Source organism: Labrus mixtus, chromosome 12 (assembly GCF_963584025.1).
Source record: "Labrus mixtus chromosome 12, fLabMix1.1, whole genome shotgun sequence".
Taxonomy (NCBI): domain Eukaryota; kingdom Metazoa; phylum Chordata; class Actinopteri; order Labriformes; family Labridae; genus Labrus; species Labrus mixtus.
This window is the reverse complement of record NC_083623.1, coordinates 16033751-16055700: the sequence shown is the minus strand read 5'-3', so window position 1 is coordinate 16055700 and position 21950 is coordinate 16033751. Positions and strand designations below refer to the sequence as shown.

At 40.2% G+C, this 21950-nt stretch overlaps 1 protein-coding gene across 1 annotated transcript in view; it reads right to left on the bottom strand.

The window, feature by feature from the left end:
• nbas (NBAS subunit of NRZ tethering complex) overlaps nt 1–21950 on the bottom strand; it is a 161698-nt gene that overhangs the window by 58734 nt on the left and 81014 nt on the right. The window contains exons 40-43 of the mRNA XM_061052279.1: nt 18383–18459; nt 17355–17492; nt 4963–5186; nt 4632–4742 (exon numbers count right to left, since the gene is read on the bottom strand). Of these exons, the coding sequence (XP_060908262.1) occupies nt 4632–4742; nt 4963–5186; nt 17355–17492; nt 18383–18459 (550 nt within the window). The remainder of the gene's footprint in view (nt 1–4631; nt 4743–4962; nt 5187–17354; nt 17493–18382; nt 18460–21950) is intronic.

Sequence of the window (21950 nt, the reverse complement as noted above, 5' to 3'; positions counted from 1 at the left end):
AGGAAGAAAGAAACGAGAAGAAAATTAAATGATTAGTTTTATTAACTACACTTTCTTTATAACTACATATCCCAACATAAGAATGTATGAAGTGTTCATAACCATATTAACACACAACTATAATCCTCAAATCCCCAATTTCAATGCTCTTACTGCTATGTAAGCTATTTCCTCTCTATGGAAAAGATCCATCGGTGCAGTTGATGTGGAACACTTTACAGTACATTTCTAGCATCGGGAGCATTTTAAAAGAATCAAATTAAGATTTAAGTGGATCCCAAAAGCAGCAGTAGCCACCATGCCCGCAAAAAAAGATAACAGCAATACTGAGAAAATTCCAAATTTCATCAACAAACAAATCAAAGGAGGAAGACCACTGGCTCTCGAGACAGCGTGGTTTGCAAAGAGGTACTTGAAAAACACTTTGCAAAAGCAGCACGGCGAGCTTATCACCAAAGACACAGTCCCTCCGAAAAAAAAAAAGAAAAAGATGAGGATTCTTTAGATTATTACCAAGAATATATTTAACAACTTAGCCGTGTCTTAGATGGAAAAAAGGCTAAACGGGGACAAGGGGTAAGAAAGATGGATAGGAAAAGAAATGCTTACTGTGGAAAAAAAAAAGTCAGTGTGGAAGCCTATTCAGCAATTTGTTCAAGTTGCACATGACTTGTGCTCTGCTTTGCTTTAAAAAAAAAAAAAAAAAAGCATGTTTTACCACCGAACATAAAGTCAACAAACAGCAGGGGGTCTAGGACAAGTGAAAAGAATACAGAGAGCGGAGAGAGCTGAAGCGGGGAAGGAAAAACCTCAGAGAGCAGCAAAACAAAGGTTAAACAAGGAACGATACAAGGACTGGGAAAGGTGAAGACAAAGGAAAAGCTCGGCTGCTGGTTGTCACCGAGGGGCTCCGAGCAATCTGCAGCGTTCTGGGAGTGTGTGTTTGCGTGAGTGCGAGTCTGTTTATCTGTTAGAACGGGACAACATCAAAGAGGACGATGTTTTCCTCTGGGTTGCCACGTCAAGAGCTAGCTGGGAGGCTTTCACTGATAAAAAAAAATAAAAAAAAATAAGACACAACACATCAACAGAGTGGAGGAAACAGACAATTAACTCAATAATGCAAATAACACTAATCATCTCCACAACAGGGAGGCTCTTATATCGAACTCAAGTGCAATAACTCATTCCAAGAGTCACTTTTCCTCTCGTCTCTTTCCTTAAGTGCACACTCTCCTGGGCCGCCTGAAACCCCAGATCACACTCTTATGTTTCATTATTTAAACACATTAGCTCCAAAGTGATTAAAGGCAAGAGAACAATGGTGAGAGGAACAACTTCTTGTCCAGGTAGGGCTGCTTGATGTTTGGTGTTTAAGACTTTTTCCTGGCACCGTGTACACAGGCAGAATTAAAGTCAGCAGCAGTCAGTGGCAGAAATTGCCAAGTACTCATGTCAGGCTGTGCTTTAGCTTGAGTGAGTTACTTTAGTTCTTCAAAAGCCATGTTGTCGTCTTTTCCTCTTCATCTAGTGACAAAAGGTGTTTACTGCCCTCCGCCTCCTCTCTCCTCTCTTCAGCTTTTAACATCTCTCTTGCCCAATGTTTCATAATGAGTCTTCTGCACGCATGCTTTGCTCTGAGGTGTCTCCTTTGCACATGAACACAGTTTTCCACTCCAGCCATGTTGTCTTCATTTAGCTGTGATATCAGGAGACACTCATTACAATCTTTTCTCTTTTTTTTTTTTTTGCTTCAAAAGCCAGAGCGAGGAAGCGATTTAATCCGGTGGCGTAATCCTAATTCTATCCTCTCTTATCTCTCCCTCCTTCCCCGTCTTACCATATTCTGTTTGTTGTGTCTTCTCTTGACAAAAATAGACTCCTAATATTCTTTAATTCAGAGGCACATTTAATTGCTGTGGAAATCTGACGGCCGGAAATAACCTCTTGGGGGGCTTAGGCGGAGAAGGGATGATTACTCAGCACATCATTGTCATTTGAATATATTAGCAAGCTGGATTGTATTTTTGTTTTTTTTTAAATCAATGCTGCTAATTTGTTGAGTTTCTGTTTTGTAGGCGGTTGTAGAAAGGGTTATGTGCTGTAGAGTTCAGTGCAGGACAATGGCTCTAAGAAACTGTGTATATGAATCTTCTTGCTTTGATTTGATGGGGGACATTCTCAAGCAGGAGCTGAAAAGCCTCAGCTGGCAGGGACGCCAATACCCGATTTAATTTGAACTTTTACTTGCTAGCGGAGTTCGACAGATGTACAAACAGACAGAAGCGCTACCGAATTCAAAGGTGTCCTCTGTGTCTCTGAGGATTCCTCATTAGGCTCAAAGCAGAACACGTCTGGAAGATGAGTAAGAGGGGAAGGTGTCACAGAAGACGAGGCAAAGACTGATCTGTCAAAAAAAAAAGCAGCTGCTGGCGGCAGGTACGTTCTTAAATAAAGAGCTTGGAGGTGAGTTATTTAAAACGTCAAGCGTGATGTTTGTTTGGATCAGCTGACTGTCAACTGGTGCAGAACACAGTTTATTTGTGCCCTGCCTCAAGTAATCCCAGCATTGTTTATTCTACCTGAATTCATTAAGACTGACTAATTGTAAAAAAAAATTCGCAAAAATTCAGACAAACTTCACACAGAGTATTTAAAATCAAACCAAAGCTTAGACAAAGGGAAGAGGAAAAGCTAGGGCAAGTTAGAGAATTGCAGGTGATTTCAGGGGTAGAATATCAACACCGCCTCTGTTGATTGACAAGTCATTGAAATGCTTTAATAGCCTGTCATTAAATAGTCAATTTAAGCGGCTGAAATTCATGTCCCTAAAGACAGTCAGAGAACATCTACAAAGATGTACGGGCTATACGCACAGAGAGAACAGCTGACGACGGTGGTGTTTAGCAGTGCATTGATTCCTCTAAAGCGTTCACTCTGTGATAATAGGACCGTCTCAGGGACACTCTGCCTCTATCATCCATCTCGTCTTCCTCCATCTATCTGTTCAGTCCCTCCATCAACCCTCCATCCCCTCTCAGTAACAGAATTTGTGGCCGTTTCTCTACTTAACAACTTTCCTCCACACACAGTTGTTAGTAACACTTAAAGACAACTCTTTGTAATCATTTGACCTGATATATACCCATACATTTTTTTCTATTTGTCACCCTCTGACCATGTCTTCCATTGACATATGTTGATATGTTTCATATGTCAGAATTAGATCCTGTCCAAAATGTGTAGTGGGCTCTTCCTTGGTCCATGCTGCACCCTTACACCAAATTTCATACAAATTGTTTGAAGTATTTTCTTCACAATGCTGCAGACAAAAAGACCAAACACCCAAATTCATGAACAAAAACAACTATTAATTAGTCGCGTTAATGTAGTTGTTTTTCTCTTTGTGCAATATGAATGTTTTTCTTTTTTCATTTCTCGTGACATGTTGCTCTTTTATCTTTCCTAATTTAAATGAAATCATTGCTAACTTAAAGCTACTGTGAGGAATTTTGGTTCGTGTTTGATTTTGGCGCCCCTTGTGGACAAAGTGGTACCTCTTATCCCAGCACTGGCCTCATGACTGAACTTGATCTCAGGGCACAACCTTGCGGCCAAGCTGCTTCTGCTGCTACTAAACAGTTAGTATGAGAAAAATGAAATGAATGTATTTCCTTACAAGGATCAATAAAACTTCAGATTCCATCTCACAGTAGTGATTTGTCTTTGTGTGCATCTTTTCCTTTAAGTTCTCGTCGGTCTGCTCTATTTAGATCAGTCCCAGAATCCATCCATCCATCCGTTAAATCAATACCCATATAGCGGTTCTTCTGTTCAAGATTATAGGATGAATATTCTTCACACATTTGTCATGATCTTCAGATTCAGGTGGAAACCCACACACTCCAGCAGCAGTGGTCGGTTTGAAGAAGGTACAGGTTGTAATTTATCGTTAAATGGAGGCCATAAACCATTTCCTTATATCAGAATGCGACTGGGGAGATATTTATCACACATGCACACTTGTGCACACGAACACACACACACACACACACACACACACAGAGTCCCGCACACATCTAAAACTCTGCTGAAAAAGCATTCTATTAAAACAAGTAAAGGTGCAGAGCTAGTCAGATCCACAGCTATGAAGTCGGAGAGCAAATAAATTATGAAAATGGAGTCTGACAGACACACACACGCACACACACGCACGCACGCATGCACGAACGCACGCACGCACACAGATCCTCTCTACCACTAAAACACAAACACATTAGGTACATGTTTGTTTAATGTGTTTTTATGTCATTATTCAGAGGTTGGTTCAACTTTAATTTTCTAAATATATTTTTCAGAAATTCAAAAAACAGGACAAGATGTGCACATAGAAAAACTAGAAAAAAAAAGGTGTCTTTATCAACAAATGCTGATAAAAGGAGCATTTCAGATGTTGCACTGTGACGGAAGAACTATTTCCAACAGACAAAATGTCAAAAGTGATGGGAACCAAGAAACACAGAGGGGTATGAGTTGAAGATGCCAAGGGAGAGGTTATGTGATAGTGTTACACGTGTTTGTGTGTGTGAGTGTGTGTGTGTCTGTGTGTGTCTGTGTGTGTGCGTACATACCCGCTATCTGTGAAGAGGAACTCGAGGTGAGTCATGTAGACCTCCCACAGAGGAATACTGTAGCGTTTAGCCAGAGACAAAGCGATCTTGTACACTCCATCATCCATGGTCCTGAACACAAAGAGACACACAGGCAGACAGGAAGGAAGGAAGTTATGATCAGACTTCATCACATCGAAGCAAACAGAGACATAACTCACACTCCTATTCATCAATGGAATGGATTGGAGAAAAAAAATGCAGATCAAGTAATTCACAGCTTTGCAATGACATTACAACCGAAAGCTTTGTACTAGTTTTTCTAATAACCGTAGTGTCTGACAGCACATACTCTGTTAGGCCGAGGATGGTCTCCTTCTTGTAGTCAGAGTCAGAGCTGAAGCGCTGGACGTCCACGCCGCGACCCAGCCCCTGTAACACCTGAGCCTGGGTGAAGTCTGTCAGACGCTCATTGTACACCTGCAGCTGGCCGATCAGCTTCTGAAGCTCCTCCGGCCAATCGGAATAAGCAGTCACATGCTGTGTGACCAATCGGATCAGCTCTTTGGGATCGGCCTAAGGAAAGGGGAATAATACTTTTATTAGGCACAACCAACTGCTTCATTCATGCTGGTAAAGCCTCAGAGTGTACACAGGACAATGTGCTATGAACCTGGACGTGCAGATGCCCATTTACCTAAGGTGACTGAAAACCTCCACTGATTAAACCTTCCTGCCTGCCTGCTAGACTGGCTATTAAACGTTCTTCACTTTTGCATTTTGAAATAAGTGTTTGCCTGATCGCAGTTACGATTTAATACAGAATTCTTCAATAATACAAGGATTCTATTCCATACACACTTACAGCATCGTTTTCCAATAAATAGAAAAAACATTGGTGTGTAGGTATGGGAAAGTGTAAATAACAACAACAAAAAACATCCTGAGGTTGTATCGTTCTGCCAACTCATCAAGTTTACATTCCCCTACGTGTTTTCCACAGAATGACATTGAGACTCTAAGTCGGGATGATATTTGCATTGAAATACCCTACAAACTAAACAATGGCCTCAGAAGCTCTATATTAAATGGGAAAGGATGATAATCCTGTACAGGAGGGACTTGATACTAGAAGCCCCACAGCAATAATTGTCAACTGACACTCTTTCAGTAAAACACACAGGTATATCATGTAGATGTAGACAAAGGGAAGATTCAGGACCATGACTCACAGGTTACCTTGTACAATGAGAAAGTTTAGCCAAACTAAGAACAACAAAACTAAGATCAAATAGAATCCCCTGAAGGTGTTTCATAGAAACTGTGTTTATGAGAATTTGAAAGATGTGATGTTTCAGTGACCTTAACCTTCAAAAAGTAAATTGAAAATTGGGTTATCCAGGAGTTCAAGTAAATGTTACAACCAAAGAAACTCACTATAGTTATAAAGAAACTCAAAACTCATTATGCCTCTCACTTAAAGATACAATATGTAGATTCTACCTTTGTATTTGTAACTCACTCCCAACACAGCTTGTAAATTATAATTTAACTATTTTGCTGTATTTTCTTTTTACTTTTTAACCATAGCCAAAGGGGAAAAAACATTTAGGGATATTTATCGTCTTTCTTATTATATATAAAGAAATAAAAATGCATAGAAAAGCACTCAAACTTGCAAAAAGAAATGAAACTTTTATGTATTTTATTAAACTCCAACAAAGAGAACCACTGGATCTAATTTGACAGACTCTTATATAATATATTTTTCATCTTTTACTCTTATTTGATTTCAAATGTAGAGAAATAAATGAGGTGAACTGCGCAGTTGAAGCCTGGTTTGACCAATTGTGAACTGCCCTTAAGGCTCATCATTAAACTCAGTGACACACTGAGCTTGGAATAGCCTGCACTGTGTGGTGTATAAAACTTCACAGCTCTTTCACTGCTTTGCAGTGAAGACCTAATGAGGCTATTTTCAAAAATGGCTGTAATTTAGAAAAATCTGTGGATAAAAGTAGGGGCAGACAAACTACCCTGCCACTACCTCTATCATTTTCCTTCCACTAAGAAATTGACTGCTGCAACGGAGTTAAATCAGACTCAACGGGGCACCTTTCTTTCCTTGAAGGTGAAAAAATATGGGCAAATATACCAGGAAGCATAATTGATACAGTTATTCAGACATATCGCGAAACACGACTGTGGATACACAGTTATGATTGAGAGTGTGATGCGAAGGGAGCGCTAGGTGGATGTTGTATCTCGCTCATCACCTCTGTTCTAATTAAACCAGCTCCTGAATTTGGTTTTCAGCGTCTTATTTTCTGTTGCCCAGCAGGAAGAGATGTTTATTTGTTGATCTTATTTGCATAAGGTAATTATGGCTGCTGGAAATGTGAGAGCATGAAAACAGAGGTGTTTCTGTCTCTGTGTCTCTTCCTGCTCTACTGTGTGTGTGTGTGTGTGTGTGTGTGTGTGTGTGTGTGTGTGTGTGTGTCTTTGGATGGGGCCTCAGCGGAAGTCATTGTAGCAGATTCACAGTTCAAAAAGGCAGCAGGAGAGTTAGGAGAAGAAGAAATAGAAAGTGGGGATATTAAAGGTGCAAAAAGGTACAGACTGGATGTCAAAGGGGGGAGGAAATAAGCCATCAGACAGGAGAGGTAAGGAGAGGCAGGATGGTTTTTGTTAATGCTGCCGTCATTTTAGACTCAATTTCCTGACGAGGAAGAATGAAACGCAAAAGGAGACCACAGAGAGCGAGAAGAAAGTGTGCTGACTCCGTGATGGACAGGCCTGTGTTTGAAGAGATTTATTGAAATCAGGCTTTCATGATGAAATACTGTTTGCATTCTCTCTCTCTCTCTCGCTCGCTCTGTGTTATTCATCTACAATACTTTGTCCTTTTGGCTATGTGGATAATATCCTTTCCTCTCGCCTCCCAGAACTTGAATCCCTCAAATTCTTTATCCTTTCACTTTCACTTCTTGCGAATCCCTGCATTTCTTCTACCTAATAAGTACTCCTCGCAATCCTGTTTCAAATCAAGCAAAGACAGCACTAGCTCTTCTTTTTGGCTTGTCTAATTACTTGCTTTTTTTAATAACACAAACTGCCTTAAAAAAAAAAAAAAATCCTGTTTAAGTCTTTCTTCAAAGGAGAGGATGTATAAACTGTATGTTGAGTATAACAGCACAAGGTAGTGTGTGATGTTACACAGCTGGGAGGAAGCCAGCTCTCTCAAGCTCTCCCTCTTAGATATTTCTACGGCTGCCACAGGCTCTTTTCTCCCGGGCTCCCCTCCTTCCTGATGCTGCTTGAGGAGGAAAAGTATAAAAATAAAATAAAGTCTACGCCTCAGTCTCAAATCATTTCAACCACGCTTCGCTCTCTCATTTTCACTCTTAATTTCCCATGTTATTATATTTCAGTCACAGGCCTGAACCCATCCAAAAAATCCCATTTTCCCTTTTCTGAAGCTGTCTGGTTAAATATGTGAAACAACGCTCTGAGCTAATCAGTTTTGCTACTGTCATTTACTAAATCTTAATATTACAGTGCTGTAAAATTAAGGTTAAATGACTATGAATATGCTATATACACCATGTTAAATCAGATGAGACATATTATTTTACTGAAACTGTCACTATTGTGATAATTAAGGTAATATGCATTGCAGAGTATTCATTTGAGATCTTAAACTGGAATATTCAAAGACATGCTAGCTGCTATTGGAGGTTTCAAGCAGAGCAGTTCTCTGAAAGGAATGCAAACGACAGCATGCTGGGGACACATGTAGACTGGATGAGAAAACTCCTGAGTCATTTGAGCGTTTGCCAGAACATCCTCAAGGCCAACTGAAAGTCCTTCTCCACAGTTGTCCCGAGCTCCTCATGAACCTGGATTTGTGCTTACGCAACTACTGAAGCCACAGCCCTCTGCGCAACCCACTACCTGTCTGCTGCTTCCGGAGATCCCTGGGTCTCATTCGTCAGACTGCCAAATTGGCTAAACTACAGTGCCCTCACTTGAATGCTACGGTGAGTCTCGCAAAAACCAGTCTTCCCATTTCCCCATCAGTCTTGCAGCCTTCTGTTGGAATGAAGCATAGTCTTGATAAATACTCATCACAAGAGTGTAACATTAGAGTGTTACAGTAATAACTTCTATATGAGGTTTTGGTGTTAAAGGGTTGGAGTATGACGCAGTCTTAATATAATATACTTCTGTTAACATTATCAAAGACAATCAATGCCATACACTGAGATACTAAATTACTCAGGCTAAACTAGTGTTACGAACATCATCCCTCTCTGCGTGGTAACAAAACAGAGGGGATATAGAGAGACAGACATGCCTTCCTTCTCTGGAGACTAAGCTAGTAACAATCTTAATGAGTTTGGTTTATGTCATGTCTAACACTTAGCTATACAGTCAGTGGCCTCATTAGCACTAATTCTGCAAATGATGTAAACAGTATGTGCATATGATTAGGAGGACACCAAGAGGGAGAGGAGCCCATTCTGAAAGGAATAATGACTCCAGAAACGCGGCTGCACTGTGGGTCATAATGCACCACGAAGGGGACCGATCACAAGAGAGATACAAGCCTGATAATACGACACAGTCAACCCAGTGCATCTAATCAAAGATTTAGAGACAACTTACCCTCAAATATTCACAGTCAACTGCAACATTGCATCTAGAGTGCATATTTGTCTAATAGAGCCCTTTCTGCAGCTCCTCCACTGCACACGGCTCCCATGAGTAAAATATAGACTGCTAATGATTTTGGTACAAGGGTGCAATTTGTACAAGTGCACAATTTGTACAAAGAGAGGGAAAGTGAAGTCATTGGGTATGTGGTGCTTCTCCATGAGGGGGGGGGGGGGGGGGGGGGGGAGTCATTCAGTCTCACTCATTATTCCAGTCAATTCAGCAACAAGGAGCGGGCTCAGTGGTCTTCCAAGGTCAACCCCTGCGACCGGCGGTTTGAACTCTGTTAAGGCCATGAATTGAAAAATCTGCAAAGGCTGAAGGCAGTGTTAAAAGTCAAAGCATGTAAGTAAAGTGCTGTTTTATCAAATGACCTCGATGCTTTCATCTCCTCTTTTCAACTGATCTCAACCAAGCAGGTGCTCTGGTAAACTTTCTGCTTTACTGTTTAGGACAGCAAAACTAAAAGTTCCTTCTGGCAGAATCAAAAAAACAAATTTATATACCTAATAAAGGTGAAAATATTCTTTCCAATTCACTGACTCCATCTGAGTATATGACCTGAAAGTAAAAGTATCTAACAATGATCTATTGGCTTTTGTTATAAATCTAAATTTTAGAGAGCTAATCGTTTTTCTGCATGATAAACTCTAAATTCGTGCTCTGTCTATCTAAATACAATTGTGTATGCTTTAGTTGTGTGTGTGTGTGTGTGTGTGTGTGTGTGTGTGTGTGTGTGTGTGTGTGTGTGTGTGTGTGTGTGTGTGTGTGTGTGAAGGTTAAAGTCATCAATATTCAGTGAAGGAATGCCAACTGCAGGCAAAGACAAATGTTTAAGTGAAAAGTCTCAGTCTCTTTACCAAACACTTCATCGTACACATTCACAGCAACAATTATCCTCAGCACAAACATGTTCACACACAAAATCAAGGTAAAACAAACTCTGATGTTAAAGCCTTGACAAGCACAGGTAAACATACCTAAACACTTATATAAACAGGGGCTATTGTGCCACACCACAAGCAGAACAATTACAGTAAAGAGCGCCTCTATTTCGCAAACGAGCACTTTAGTCTGTATAATGAAAACTTCCAGTGCGAGCAAGTGGAAATCGGCTCATTATGCCTTGGGGAATAATGGAAACCCAGCCTGCATGTCATTGAGCCTGGTGCTGCTCCGTCATGCCTGCGAGCTGTAATCGGATGGGAAAGTAACAGCTAAAGACTTTGAAAGGCAATGATGGGAAACGAAATCTTCACGAAGCAGAGCGCTGTATGTTGTGGTTTTTTAAAGAAGTAAAACAACCAAAAAATGTGATCAACTTAAACTCAGGATTCAACATTAGAAAAACTAAATGCTTGGAAAAATGATGCCCAAGAAGGTATTCATGAGGTGGATTGGATTATACTTGTTAAAAGGCGCAGAAGTAGACAGTAAGATTTAAATGACTTCAATATCAATGATTGAGAGTCTACATAACTTCATCATATGCTTTATAATATTCCAGACATCTCGACTAAATGTCTAAATGACTCTTATTCATCATCTATGGAAATGTCCAAAGATTCAGAACTCTTGTTATGACTTTATAAAATGTTTGTCAGGGGTGTTTAACACTACAATCCCCTCTAGATGTATATTTCTAAAAAAAATCAGAAACAGATGAAACTTATGGATTTTTAACTTCTTCAAGCCAGAAGAGCTTAAGAGAACATTAAGAATGTGGATAAAGGAACCTTTACGGATTTTATCGGTTTGATGAGACCAACTAACATTGCTAAATGTAAGCGGAAAGACTTTGTTCTGCTCTAGTAAACAAACATTAACATCATAGAAGCCACCAATGTAGGTGTTTGTGTTCTCTATGTTTATTTAAAGTTTCAAACTTTGTTTTTGCCACATTTAACTTCCCTTTAGTTACGCTGCCAATTAAACAGACCTCAGTTATTAACTTGCTGATTATCTATTATTTCTACTGAGTGAAACTACCGATGTGGTAAATGGAATCGGTGAATGGACTTGAGCTTGTAGATAGATTTACTTTATTGATCCCAACTGGGAAATTGTGGAAAGATGTATAGCACTTTTCTAGTCTTCTGACTACTCAGAGCCCCTTTTCACCACATGTCACACCTACACATTCACACACTGGTGGCATTGGTTGCTATGTGGCCATCAGAAGTAACTAATCCCATTCATATGCCTCTGACAAAGCAGCTTGGGTTAAGTGTGTTGCCTAAGGACACCTCGGACATATGGCTGCAGGAGCTGGGGATCTAACCCCCAACCTTCCGGTTGAGAGACGACTGCCCCTCATGATGACTGCTGTTGTCATCATAAGGAACGCCAACTGCCATAAGATGTGAAGCAAAATTATTCCCTGAGCTGAGGCTGCATGAATAGGTAGGACTTGTGATGTGTGCTGATACTGTAGATATTTTTTGCGTGTAATGAGTATAATGTACATTTTTGGTGTGTGTGTTTAGGCTGCAAACGTGCAGACAATGAGGCATGTCTAGGTGTAAAGCTGGTCTGCAAAGCATCTACATTGAAATGTGTTTTAGTTTCTGTATGTGGTGTTTATATATTTTGTATGGTTGAATGTGTCACTGATAATTTATGGGTATTCTTTCTTTGTTGTGGTTTTAAGGGACAGTGAGAGCAGAGTGGAAATGATGCTGCTGTTTTAGCATTGTGTGTGTGTGTGTGTGTGTGTGTGTGTGTGTGTGTGTGTGTGTGCCTATTTATGAACTGACCCGCTAAAAGATGACTCCATATGATTTATGAAATATTCATAAAATACCTTGTTGACAAATTAACTTTGGATGTGTGCCGATGCATTTGCTGTGGCGCGGACTAACCCACTGTGTGCAAATTGGAACAGGGGTAGGGTTGTACAAATGATCTTTCAAGAGGGTCAAAGATTCCTGTTTGAAAGTAATTTGTATTTTCTTCCTGTGCACAGTAGGTTCACCTCCTCCATCATCTACTGATAATCTAGTTCTCTATGTTACTCTGACCAAACCGCTGGCTTTAGAACTCACTTCCTGGGCGAGACTGTGGCCATCCACTGCTGCTAACAGTTAAAGTACAGAAGGAAGGTCAAACACAGAAGGCATATTTCTCCAAGGGGATCAATAAAGTTAAACGACACTGATGTGCTGCATTTTAAACGTTTATTTTGTGGTCAATTGAGTGTCATCTCTGCAAACAAATGACTTGGTGCAAGTGCTTTTAGCCTTTTTGTTGTGCTCGTACTGCAAGTTTTTAAAGATTTCCTACAAATGATCATCATTTCTGTTAGTCAAATTGTGTTGTGGCACCAAAGGGACACTCCACAGTCTCTCCCATTTTACGTCAATGTTTTTATTCTTTTTACAATCCCTTACAGATGTAATGATGATGTGGGTGATGAGGAGAGGATGTATAAACGTAAGCTGACAATAACCAGGGTACTGTCTGTCTCGTATTTTCAGCTCAGCTGTGGTATAACAATGATACTTTATGTTTTTCTATGTGGTGAGGCTTTGAGAGTTAAATTTATATTTGATATATTTACTGTGACATAAAATGTCAAATCCTTACATAAGATTTATTACTGTAAGATTCTTAGTCATGGCATTTTTACAATGGAAGACGCTGAGTTTCATCATAGGTGACATTTACAAATAAGTATACACTCTATGTGTGTGTAGTGTTTCTTTAGTGTAGGGGTTATGAATTATGTTACCTCATCTCTGCTTTCTTTTTAAGGGTTTTTAACCTTGTGCTTTAAACTGTGGTCTGATTAATTCTTTATAATTTGACTATTCCTTCGCTTTCAGTTTCAATGTTTGCTTCGCAGGCATCTCTCGATACCTTTTTATTTATAGAACACTGAGGAGGCAGGCTGTAGATTGAGGATTTAAAAACACATCAGACACCTCCTGTAAACCCTCAGAGAGCTGTGTTCCTATTTGCAACTGAATGACTTCTTGTGGCTCGAGTGTTTGGAGTCTTATTGGCGGGGTATGAAATGATGTGTTAGCGACAAGAGAACTGAAAGAGCGTGAGAGTTATTGAGATACAGTGTTACTGCTCTTCAAGCGGAAATTGGGAAACACTTGGAGACAAATTGACACACACACACACACTCACACACACATGCACACACACACACACATACATACATCACCCACTGTAACACACAGGTCTACCACCCCAATAAATACGAACAAGATCGCCTGCAGTTAAACGCGTGCATGCTACATATAAATAAAATTATTAACATAAAGAGTTTAACATATACATACATATTTTGAAATTATAAAACACATGCTTTTCTATCTAATGGTTTTTTTCTCTCTCAAACCTCATTTGCAATGCAAATCGATCGCTTGCAAGAAATCCTGATATCCGCGCCCTGTCATACATATCTGAAATTAAATATCACAAGCAGCACAATGTGTGCCCTTAAAAGATAAGAGAAAGCAAGAGATCTAAAGAAAGCACAAGAGAACTATATAAAGTATGCACCGCCAAGATAGTGATGTGGACAGAGAGGCCTGAGATTTGACAGGAGCAAAACAGGCTGGAGGGGAAAAAAAAAAAAAAAAGTATCTGTTGTGCGTCTCTACACGGTGTAGATGAAGTGAGGAACGCGAGAAGGAAGAGCAACTAATGTTGACAGAATGAGACACACAAAAACACAACTGTCATGCCAACAAAGCAATTCATTAGAGTTAACTGACAGAAAAAAATAAGGAATGGAAAGGGGGCAGAGAGAGCAAACAGTGGAGGAGAGAAGTAAAAAAAAATAAAAATAATAAAAAAAAAATCAAGCCCTGACTGTGTTGAAAGACCACAAGGAAGAAGGGTTTAATGGTTGTCTCTGCTCCTGCTTCTTTCAGTGTTAGAGCTAAAGTTGCGACTACCTCATCAATAAGAGCTGAGTGAAGGCAAGACCTGGAACACAATGATAACAAGCACACACTCTGGTAGAACACATTTTTGAGAGAAAAAAAACTCAAAGGCAAAAGAGATAAAAAGAAAAAAAAGAAGAAATGCGCAAAAAATGAGGGTGCAACTGCCAAAGTGTAGCGCTGAAGAGGAAAAAGCTGTATATATTTTAAGTTAATGGACTTGAACTTCACTCGAGGCAGGAGGTTGGGGAGTGATTACTGCCATTAGGATGTGTGTGTCAGTGTGTGGGATCGAGCAAGCAGTGTTGAGTATAAGTTTTTAGTGTGTGCAAGTACGTATTTCCGTGCACAGCCCTGACCTTGAATGTCAACGGGGACACACTTATCCACTTCTTCAGCTGGCCTCTTTTTCCTCTTTCCTGTCCTTTTATTTCAACATTTTACCTCCCCTCGTTCCACCTAGGCTGAAGCCCGCGAGAGCCACAAGTCCACTCAAGGAAAAGGTCAGAGCCATTTATTCTCTTATTTAACGCCTAGCAACTCTCGACACCCCTGTCGCCAATCTTTTTTCCTGCTGTTGTCCCTTTCTAACTTGTATATTCTGATCTGCTCTTCTTGTCCTGTTTGCTTATCTTTCCAGAGTGCGTAAAGCAGTAATCTGGTCTCTTGTGGCTGCTCGTGGCCTGCAAAGTTAATGAGCCTCCATATTGGACAAATATGTTTAATTCACACACAGACCAAACCGACTAAACCCCACCAGCCAGTCAATTATGGAAAATTATCTGAATGCTTTCATTAACACATCTTGAAAAAAAATTAACACAATGAGACATGCAAAGTCACGTACAAACAGTAGCACAGACACATTTCAGTGTTGGTTTAGTAAGGAGGAATCAGTAAATGGATTACTAGTCTGATCTGTGAAAGGATGATTACCGTTATTTTTCCCAGTTAGCTAAATTATGATGTCGGATTGTGTTCGATTTATTTCCCCTCTGCATCACTCTAAAGCCTTTTGTATTCCCACTTTGTCACGAACAATGTCCATTTAAGCCAAATAGCCCGCAGCTCAAAAAGTTATCAAATGTTCAATACAATAACATCCAGACAGAAACGACACTCCAGTACAATGACTGGGATTTCTGATTGTTTGTGGCTTTTCAATCCCACCGGCAGGACAGTCATAACAACATCATGCTGTGCAGCCGCACGCTGGTCAAAACAATACCTTTATTTTAAATTCTAGAGGGGATGTCACATAAAAATAAAAAAAATATGTCAGAATGTATTTGAATCAAAAGTGTTGCATGAAAATAAGGAAAAATATTTGTTACATGGAAAAGTATTACTTGAGTATTTAAGTCAGAGTAGACAACATCACATTACAGTTGCTAACATTAATATTAGACTGATCAGGCTATTATCACACTTAGCTGTTAACACTTACTGTTGGCCAGTAAGTGTTACTGCCAAAAAGCCATCTGTCATATCAGCGTTTTCCAGCACCGTGGACTGGGCTGAAGATCGTGAAATGTTCCTCTGTTCAAGTATAGTGTGTCATGTTCAGACAATAAATAATGTTAAACCACAATTAACTATCTGATTTCACTGAGGAGCAAAAATCAGCCTTTCAATTTGAAAGAAATAATGATTTGACATTTATCGTGATAATTATCGAAATCGATTGAAATTTTGTATCGTGATAACATTTTGAGTCATATCAGCCCTAGCCCTAACTAATACTACACAAACATTTACCATTATTACTGACATTGTAGCTATAAATTGATCTTATTCATTGATGTTGTTTTTGCTCTGTTTATCTTTGTCTGTGTTCTTCCTGCATCTCCCTCCATCCCACTTTCCAATCCGAACACAGTTCAGCAGACGGCTATTCAACATGAGTCTGCTTCTGTCTCTTAAAGGCTGTTTTTCTTTTCCAATGTAACTTTGCTAAATGCTGCTTAGCGCTGTGCTCATGGTGGATTAATGTTGGGTCTTTGTAGATAATACAACAGAGAGTAAGTTTAAGTAAGAGAAACCATTTGTTATGAACTGGAGCAATACAAATGAAGATTGATTGATCATATAGCTGTGATTTGAAGCAGAAAATTTGTATTTTTCATCTGTATGTGTGTGACCATACGTTACGTAACAAACAACATCGAGGAAAGGTTTTTATTCAGCCTTGATGCTACTTGGATGCAAAAATTAGTTAAAATTGCTTTTATGGAGTGTGTACCGAAACATGCCTAGAGAATTCACATACAGTATCTGTCCAACATAAAAAGTGTTAAGTGATATGTGGCATTGCAGATTGTTGCATTATATCCTGAGTGCTTTTGAGTTGGTGCTTAGTCAAAGCGTGGGCTGAGATTCAGGGCTATGCAGATGACACACTTATATATACTTCCAACACAGCCAAACATGACTGAGCTTTCCTGCCTTTTCCGACACGCAGACATCAAAACCCATGACTCCTGGTGATTCTCTTTTTGACTGTAAGACAACTGTGATTCATGATTCAGCCCAACCTCTGTGGTTCTATCAAAAGCCATATGGGCCAATTCCACTTCTGCTGCTTCCAGCAACTCTGTAACAAACTTAAAGTAATGGCTGCAAAAAGAGTTTCTCTTTGTTTTGGTCCCTGGCTGAAAATGTCTACAGCTGGAGAGCTAAATCCTGCACTTACCCTCTCATGTTTCAAGAAACTGCTTCAAAATCAATCTGCTTTAAACAGGTCAATCTTTTTTTTTGGGCTGTTGAAGGAACAGCCTCAAACTTTCAGATTGCTTTATCAGTTTGACTACATCCTGTTTTTTGTTTTGAATTTCTCAGCAAATATCTTTCTTTTGTTTTTGTATTCATGTTACATTAACTTTTGCACTCTTGTTGGAAATACATATCATCTGGAATAAAGGGAGGACTTTTCAATAAAGGATTTACACATTTTTATAAATAGTTGTATACTTGAGTTACATAGTTTCTATTACATAGTAATAGTTTTCTATTAAGAAGAAAGGAGGAGAACAGAGACCTGGACATCTCCAAAGTCAGTGTACTATCCAGTAGCTCATTTCTCTCAACCACACAAATGCACACATATTAAACGACATTGAACACTGACCTGGTAGAGTGTGTGGTCCTTGTTTTTGAAACAGGGCATGAGGCGAGAGTAGATCTGTAGGGAGTAGTAGTAGCCGGCCAGCTGGAGCGACAAGGCAGAGTGACACTGTTTCTCAAAACACCTGTTTGCATCCAGCACCTGGACAGACGGATGGACAGAAATGGGAAAAAAAGAAAAGGAAGCCGGTAGACTGTAGTGGAAAAAAACGAGCAATAAAGCATGAACTAGCATTCCCTGATCTCAATATGTGAGCAACTGATATGAAAAATAATGTCTCATGGCCTTTCAGTTCCAAATGTTCAAAAATCAGCAGTAAAAAATAAGGATAATGAGCTCAATAATGAATAGACGCTAGAATAATGAAAACCCTAAGAATGAACAAAAACACCCTCTTTTAGCCATTGCAGAACTCAGCCAGTTTGTAAGGCTTGTGTAAGTGGGGTTAACAAGCTCTGCAGGAAATATCTACGAAACATCCACTCCAGCATTTTAGTTTTCCACTGCAGAGGTGTTGAGACTCAGGCGGGATTTCATGACCTGCACTTGAACACAACTTACTGCAATCGCCACTACTGGGTTTCTCCGTCATGCCGTTTTGTTTTCTTTGCTGTCAAAGTACCCCAGCTGTTCCTTTGACAGCCGAGACAAGGTGACAGCAGACACACAGTGTGAAGTGCTTCATAGAAATGTATGAATTTTGACTGAACTGATGGAGACATGAAACTCTCTTACACACAACATGTCTAACATCCAGGTCGTCACAATGTCACGCTTTTGATGAGCTGCTACATTCTGGTGCTTTTTTTTTTTTTTTTTTTTTTTACGTGCAACTTTGATCTGACAAAGTGATGATGCAAAGTGTCACACACGATAGTTCATCCAGAAAGGCAAGGGTTCAATGGTGGATATGGATTCACAGTAAATCCTGCCAGAATCTCTCTGTTGTATAATCACACTTGTATTATTGCACACATTCCCAGAGTCTGTTCAAAATAAAGCTCAGTGTGTGTATCTGTGTGGGACAGTACCTGAGGCAGGGCTAGTAAGTAGGACAGAGCCAGCATCATGTCCCTTGGAAACGCATCGTTGGCCAGCTGAAGCAAAACTGGAAAAAAACAAGGAGAGAGAAAGGAGGAGAGACTTTAACTAAAGCACTGTGGATTAACAAGCAACCCTCCCCTCTTGGACGAGTCTCATCCCACGTTTGTTGAATACAGACGACAGTGGCTGTCAGAATTCACCTCTCTGCGGGCCAGACAAAAGAGAGGGAGGGTAAAAATAGAGGGAGATGAGAAGAAACTGCACAGACAATGTCAAGAAGCGTCATTAAACCCCCCCTCCTGGAAATCTGGGATTCTGTCCATCTTCTGGCTGGGCTATTGTGTTCCTGTCTGTGTGGTTGTGTGTGTTTGCATATGTTGTGTACTAAAGGTTGTCTGTGTGTGAGTTCATGCATGCACGTGTGTGCGTGTATTGTTTCTTGCACAGAGAGTATTTATTATTCAAAGAGTAAGTACATGCCCACTTCTAATAAGTGCTCTCAAGATGAGTCCAAACTTCGCCTAAGTGCACTTCAAAGTCCAATCCCGTGAATGTTGAATAAGTCTTTACATATTCAGAAAGACTGATAGAGGGGTTCGATTACAAGAATCATAAAAATAACTCACTTTAACTGCTTTTGTCTGTGTGGACCACTAATCTGGTCGAGCAGATCATGTCGGCAGGTTTTTAAAGCTCGGCTCAAATGCTTTTTTTAAGAATCTAAGGATGAAATCAGACAGGTACTGGGCTCACATGTTAGCGGTTAACAATTGACTATAAAACAATAGTACATAAAAATAAAGGGATAACTGTTCGATAGGTTGAGTTAATTTTCAAGCAGTAACACAAAACAGCTATTGGTTCAAAGGGACATAGTTGATTTTTGATTTACTTTGGGAAAAAACGCAAATTAGTTCAGTTTTGGAAAACAGCTTCTACGAACTGCTGACATGTTTTCATCAAATATGAATAGATGGATCAGGAAATGATCAGTAGATTAAAGTATGTATGGATGCTATGTATAGATTCACATTCATGTCACATGAGATTCACTGATAATATGTTTGGAATGCTTTGTCATACTGCACATTTACTGTCACGGTGTTAGTGTACACTACATGCAAATACAAACAGATAATATGCTAGAAATGCCCAAATAGACCTAAAGTAAGCTGCCACTTTGTTTTGTTTATGTCATACATTTCAGACCACAATAATTAGCTGCTGGGAAAGAAAAACAAGTCAGACTTCTAGTATTAATGAGTCATAAATATCTCCAGATTAGTGAACAGAGTCAAATCAGTCAACAACCTGGTAGCAAATTGGATACAGAAACTCAAAACAAAAAGCTCATTCCATTGCACAAATACAACACTGACACAACTGATTCCGGACATTTATAAAGCTGAATGTGGTCAGTTATCATCTGGGAGACTAAACAGAACAGTAGGTCATTTAGACTTGTTTGACGACAAGCCTATCACTCCAGAGTGAGAATAATGGGAGGTTTTCCAGTTCCTCCTATTCTGCTGACAGTGCATGAGTGCAGCATTAAACCTCACAAAGAGAACAAAAACTGTTTTTACAATAATTCAAACATTTCCCCGAGCTGTGTCAGCCCCCATGTGCAATAAGCTTTAATGTTCTGCAGCTGTGAAATGCTATTTCATTTGTTTTGAGCAAAGCATTGTGGAACACATCATCAGAAAAACTAACTTGAAAATTAAGCATATTTAAGTTTGAACATTGATTTGAGGGTTCTTTCCAGAATTGTTTAGTCTGTTCATACATAGATGCAGCTTAGCGTTTATATAGACATACAGAATATGGACTACCTTATGTTTCAACTATCCCTAAGGCTGATGGGATATTGAGTTCAAACACAGCTTTGGGCATTCGAACAGCAAGCATGCGTAAGAATGATCTCACACACAAACACAAACTTGTATTATTATGTATTAATACTTTCTATTTGCTAGATCAACACTGAGCAGTGTAAACACCCTGACTCCTTTAGTTAATCACTCACTCACTCACTCACTCGGAGTAACATTGGGGGCGAGCAGAGAGAAGCAGAGGCAGACAGAATCACTTTGTAGTCTCAGGCCCAAGGAGAACAAAAGCCTGTGTCTGTGATAAGAGCCTGAGACAAACTGGAACTGACAGAGGAAAGTAGAGCATGGACACTGGGAGAGAGGCAGAGGCGGTGGCAAACTGAGAGACATACAATGTAGGACAAAATGCACACTAATATGCATTTGTGCACACGCAGGCCGGCCTGTACCTGTTAAGTTTCATTGGAGGTTCGGTGCGTGTGCAAAAAGGCTTGAAGAGTCAAAACAGCTCTCTTAAGCAGAGTGCCCACCCTTCTCCTTTTCTCCTTTCCCTCTCTCCTCTCTCCTCTCCTACCCCCTGGGTTTCAATGAGCTACACCTCAGAATGAGCTGATTACACGCCTCTCTAAAGCTACTGATACCATCGGGACAGGAATTACCAGAGGGGTAAACACACACGCGCGCGCACACACACACTCACAGAGGAGATAACCCTGACTTAAAAGCATACAGTATTTCTGCTTGTGAGCGAGACAGAGGGGGAAACAGAGGGTGATAAAGAGACGCAGTGTGGAGGAGTGTGTGCATGAGACCGGGTGTGTTTTTTCACACACATACACACACACACACTTGGGCTTCTGTGCTAGCTAAATCGGTAAAATGGTTAACTGGATAGTGAGACAGTGACTTATTACTGTTTTACCTGTGCAGGCAGCGTTGGAAAAACAACTGATTACGGCCTGGTCAACAACCAGCCAATAGCCTCTCTCCATTCTATGTGTGTGTGCGTGTATATTAGAGTGCGTCTCCCCTTGTGTGCCCCTTACTCAGCTCAATCCCAATGAGTCACTTTCCACCCGTGTCATCATTAATTACCTCCACCTTATCTGCGCCAGGTGAAAAATCAATATATTTATTTTCTTAAAGGCCATCTCCTAGTCTGTTTTTTTTTTTTTGAGGACGCCATGCTTGACGGGCCCGACACGGGAGTCATTAATCGAAGGTTGTTATCGGATGAGATGCCGTCCAGACTGCCTTTTCTCTTTCTTCGCCACGTCGTTACAGCACAGCACCTTTGGAAGGAAGGTGACTTTTAAGGAGAGAGATATTCACTTGAATGGCGGCAGAGCTTGTTTGTGTGTTAATTTGTCTCGGTGTGAGCGAGGGAATGTGTTTATCCATGTCTACGCATTAGCAACTACTACTCAAAGAGCGTGCCTTGCATTCTCCAGCCTCCACGCATTGGTATTCACACACACACACACACATACACACACACACACACACGTTTGCTCTTTATTTTTGTAGTGCCATTGATTTTGGCGAGCCGCTGTGATCCATCACGCAGCACGGCCTTGATGTTTTGACTTGATGCTATCTCTCGTGCTGATGCATCATTATTTACTGTTGCCGTGGGGTGCATGGGTCTACATTAATTGATCAATATGAGGCTATTGTTGCGTGTCATCCCCCCCCCCCCCCAGTCCTGAACGTAGCCGGG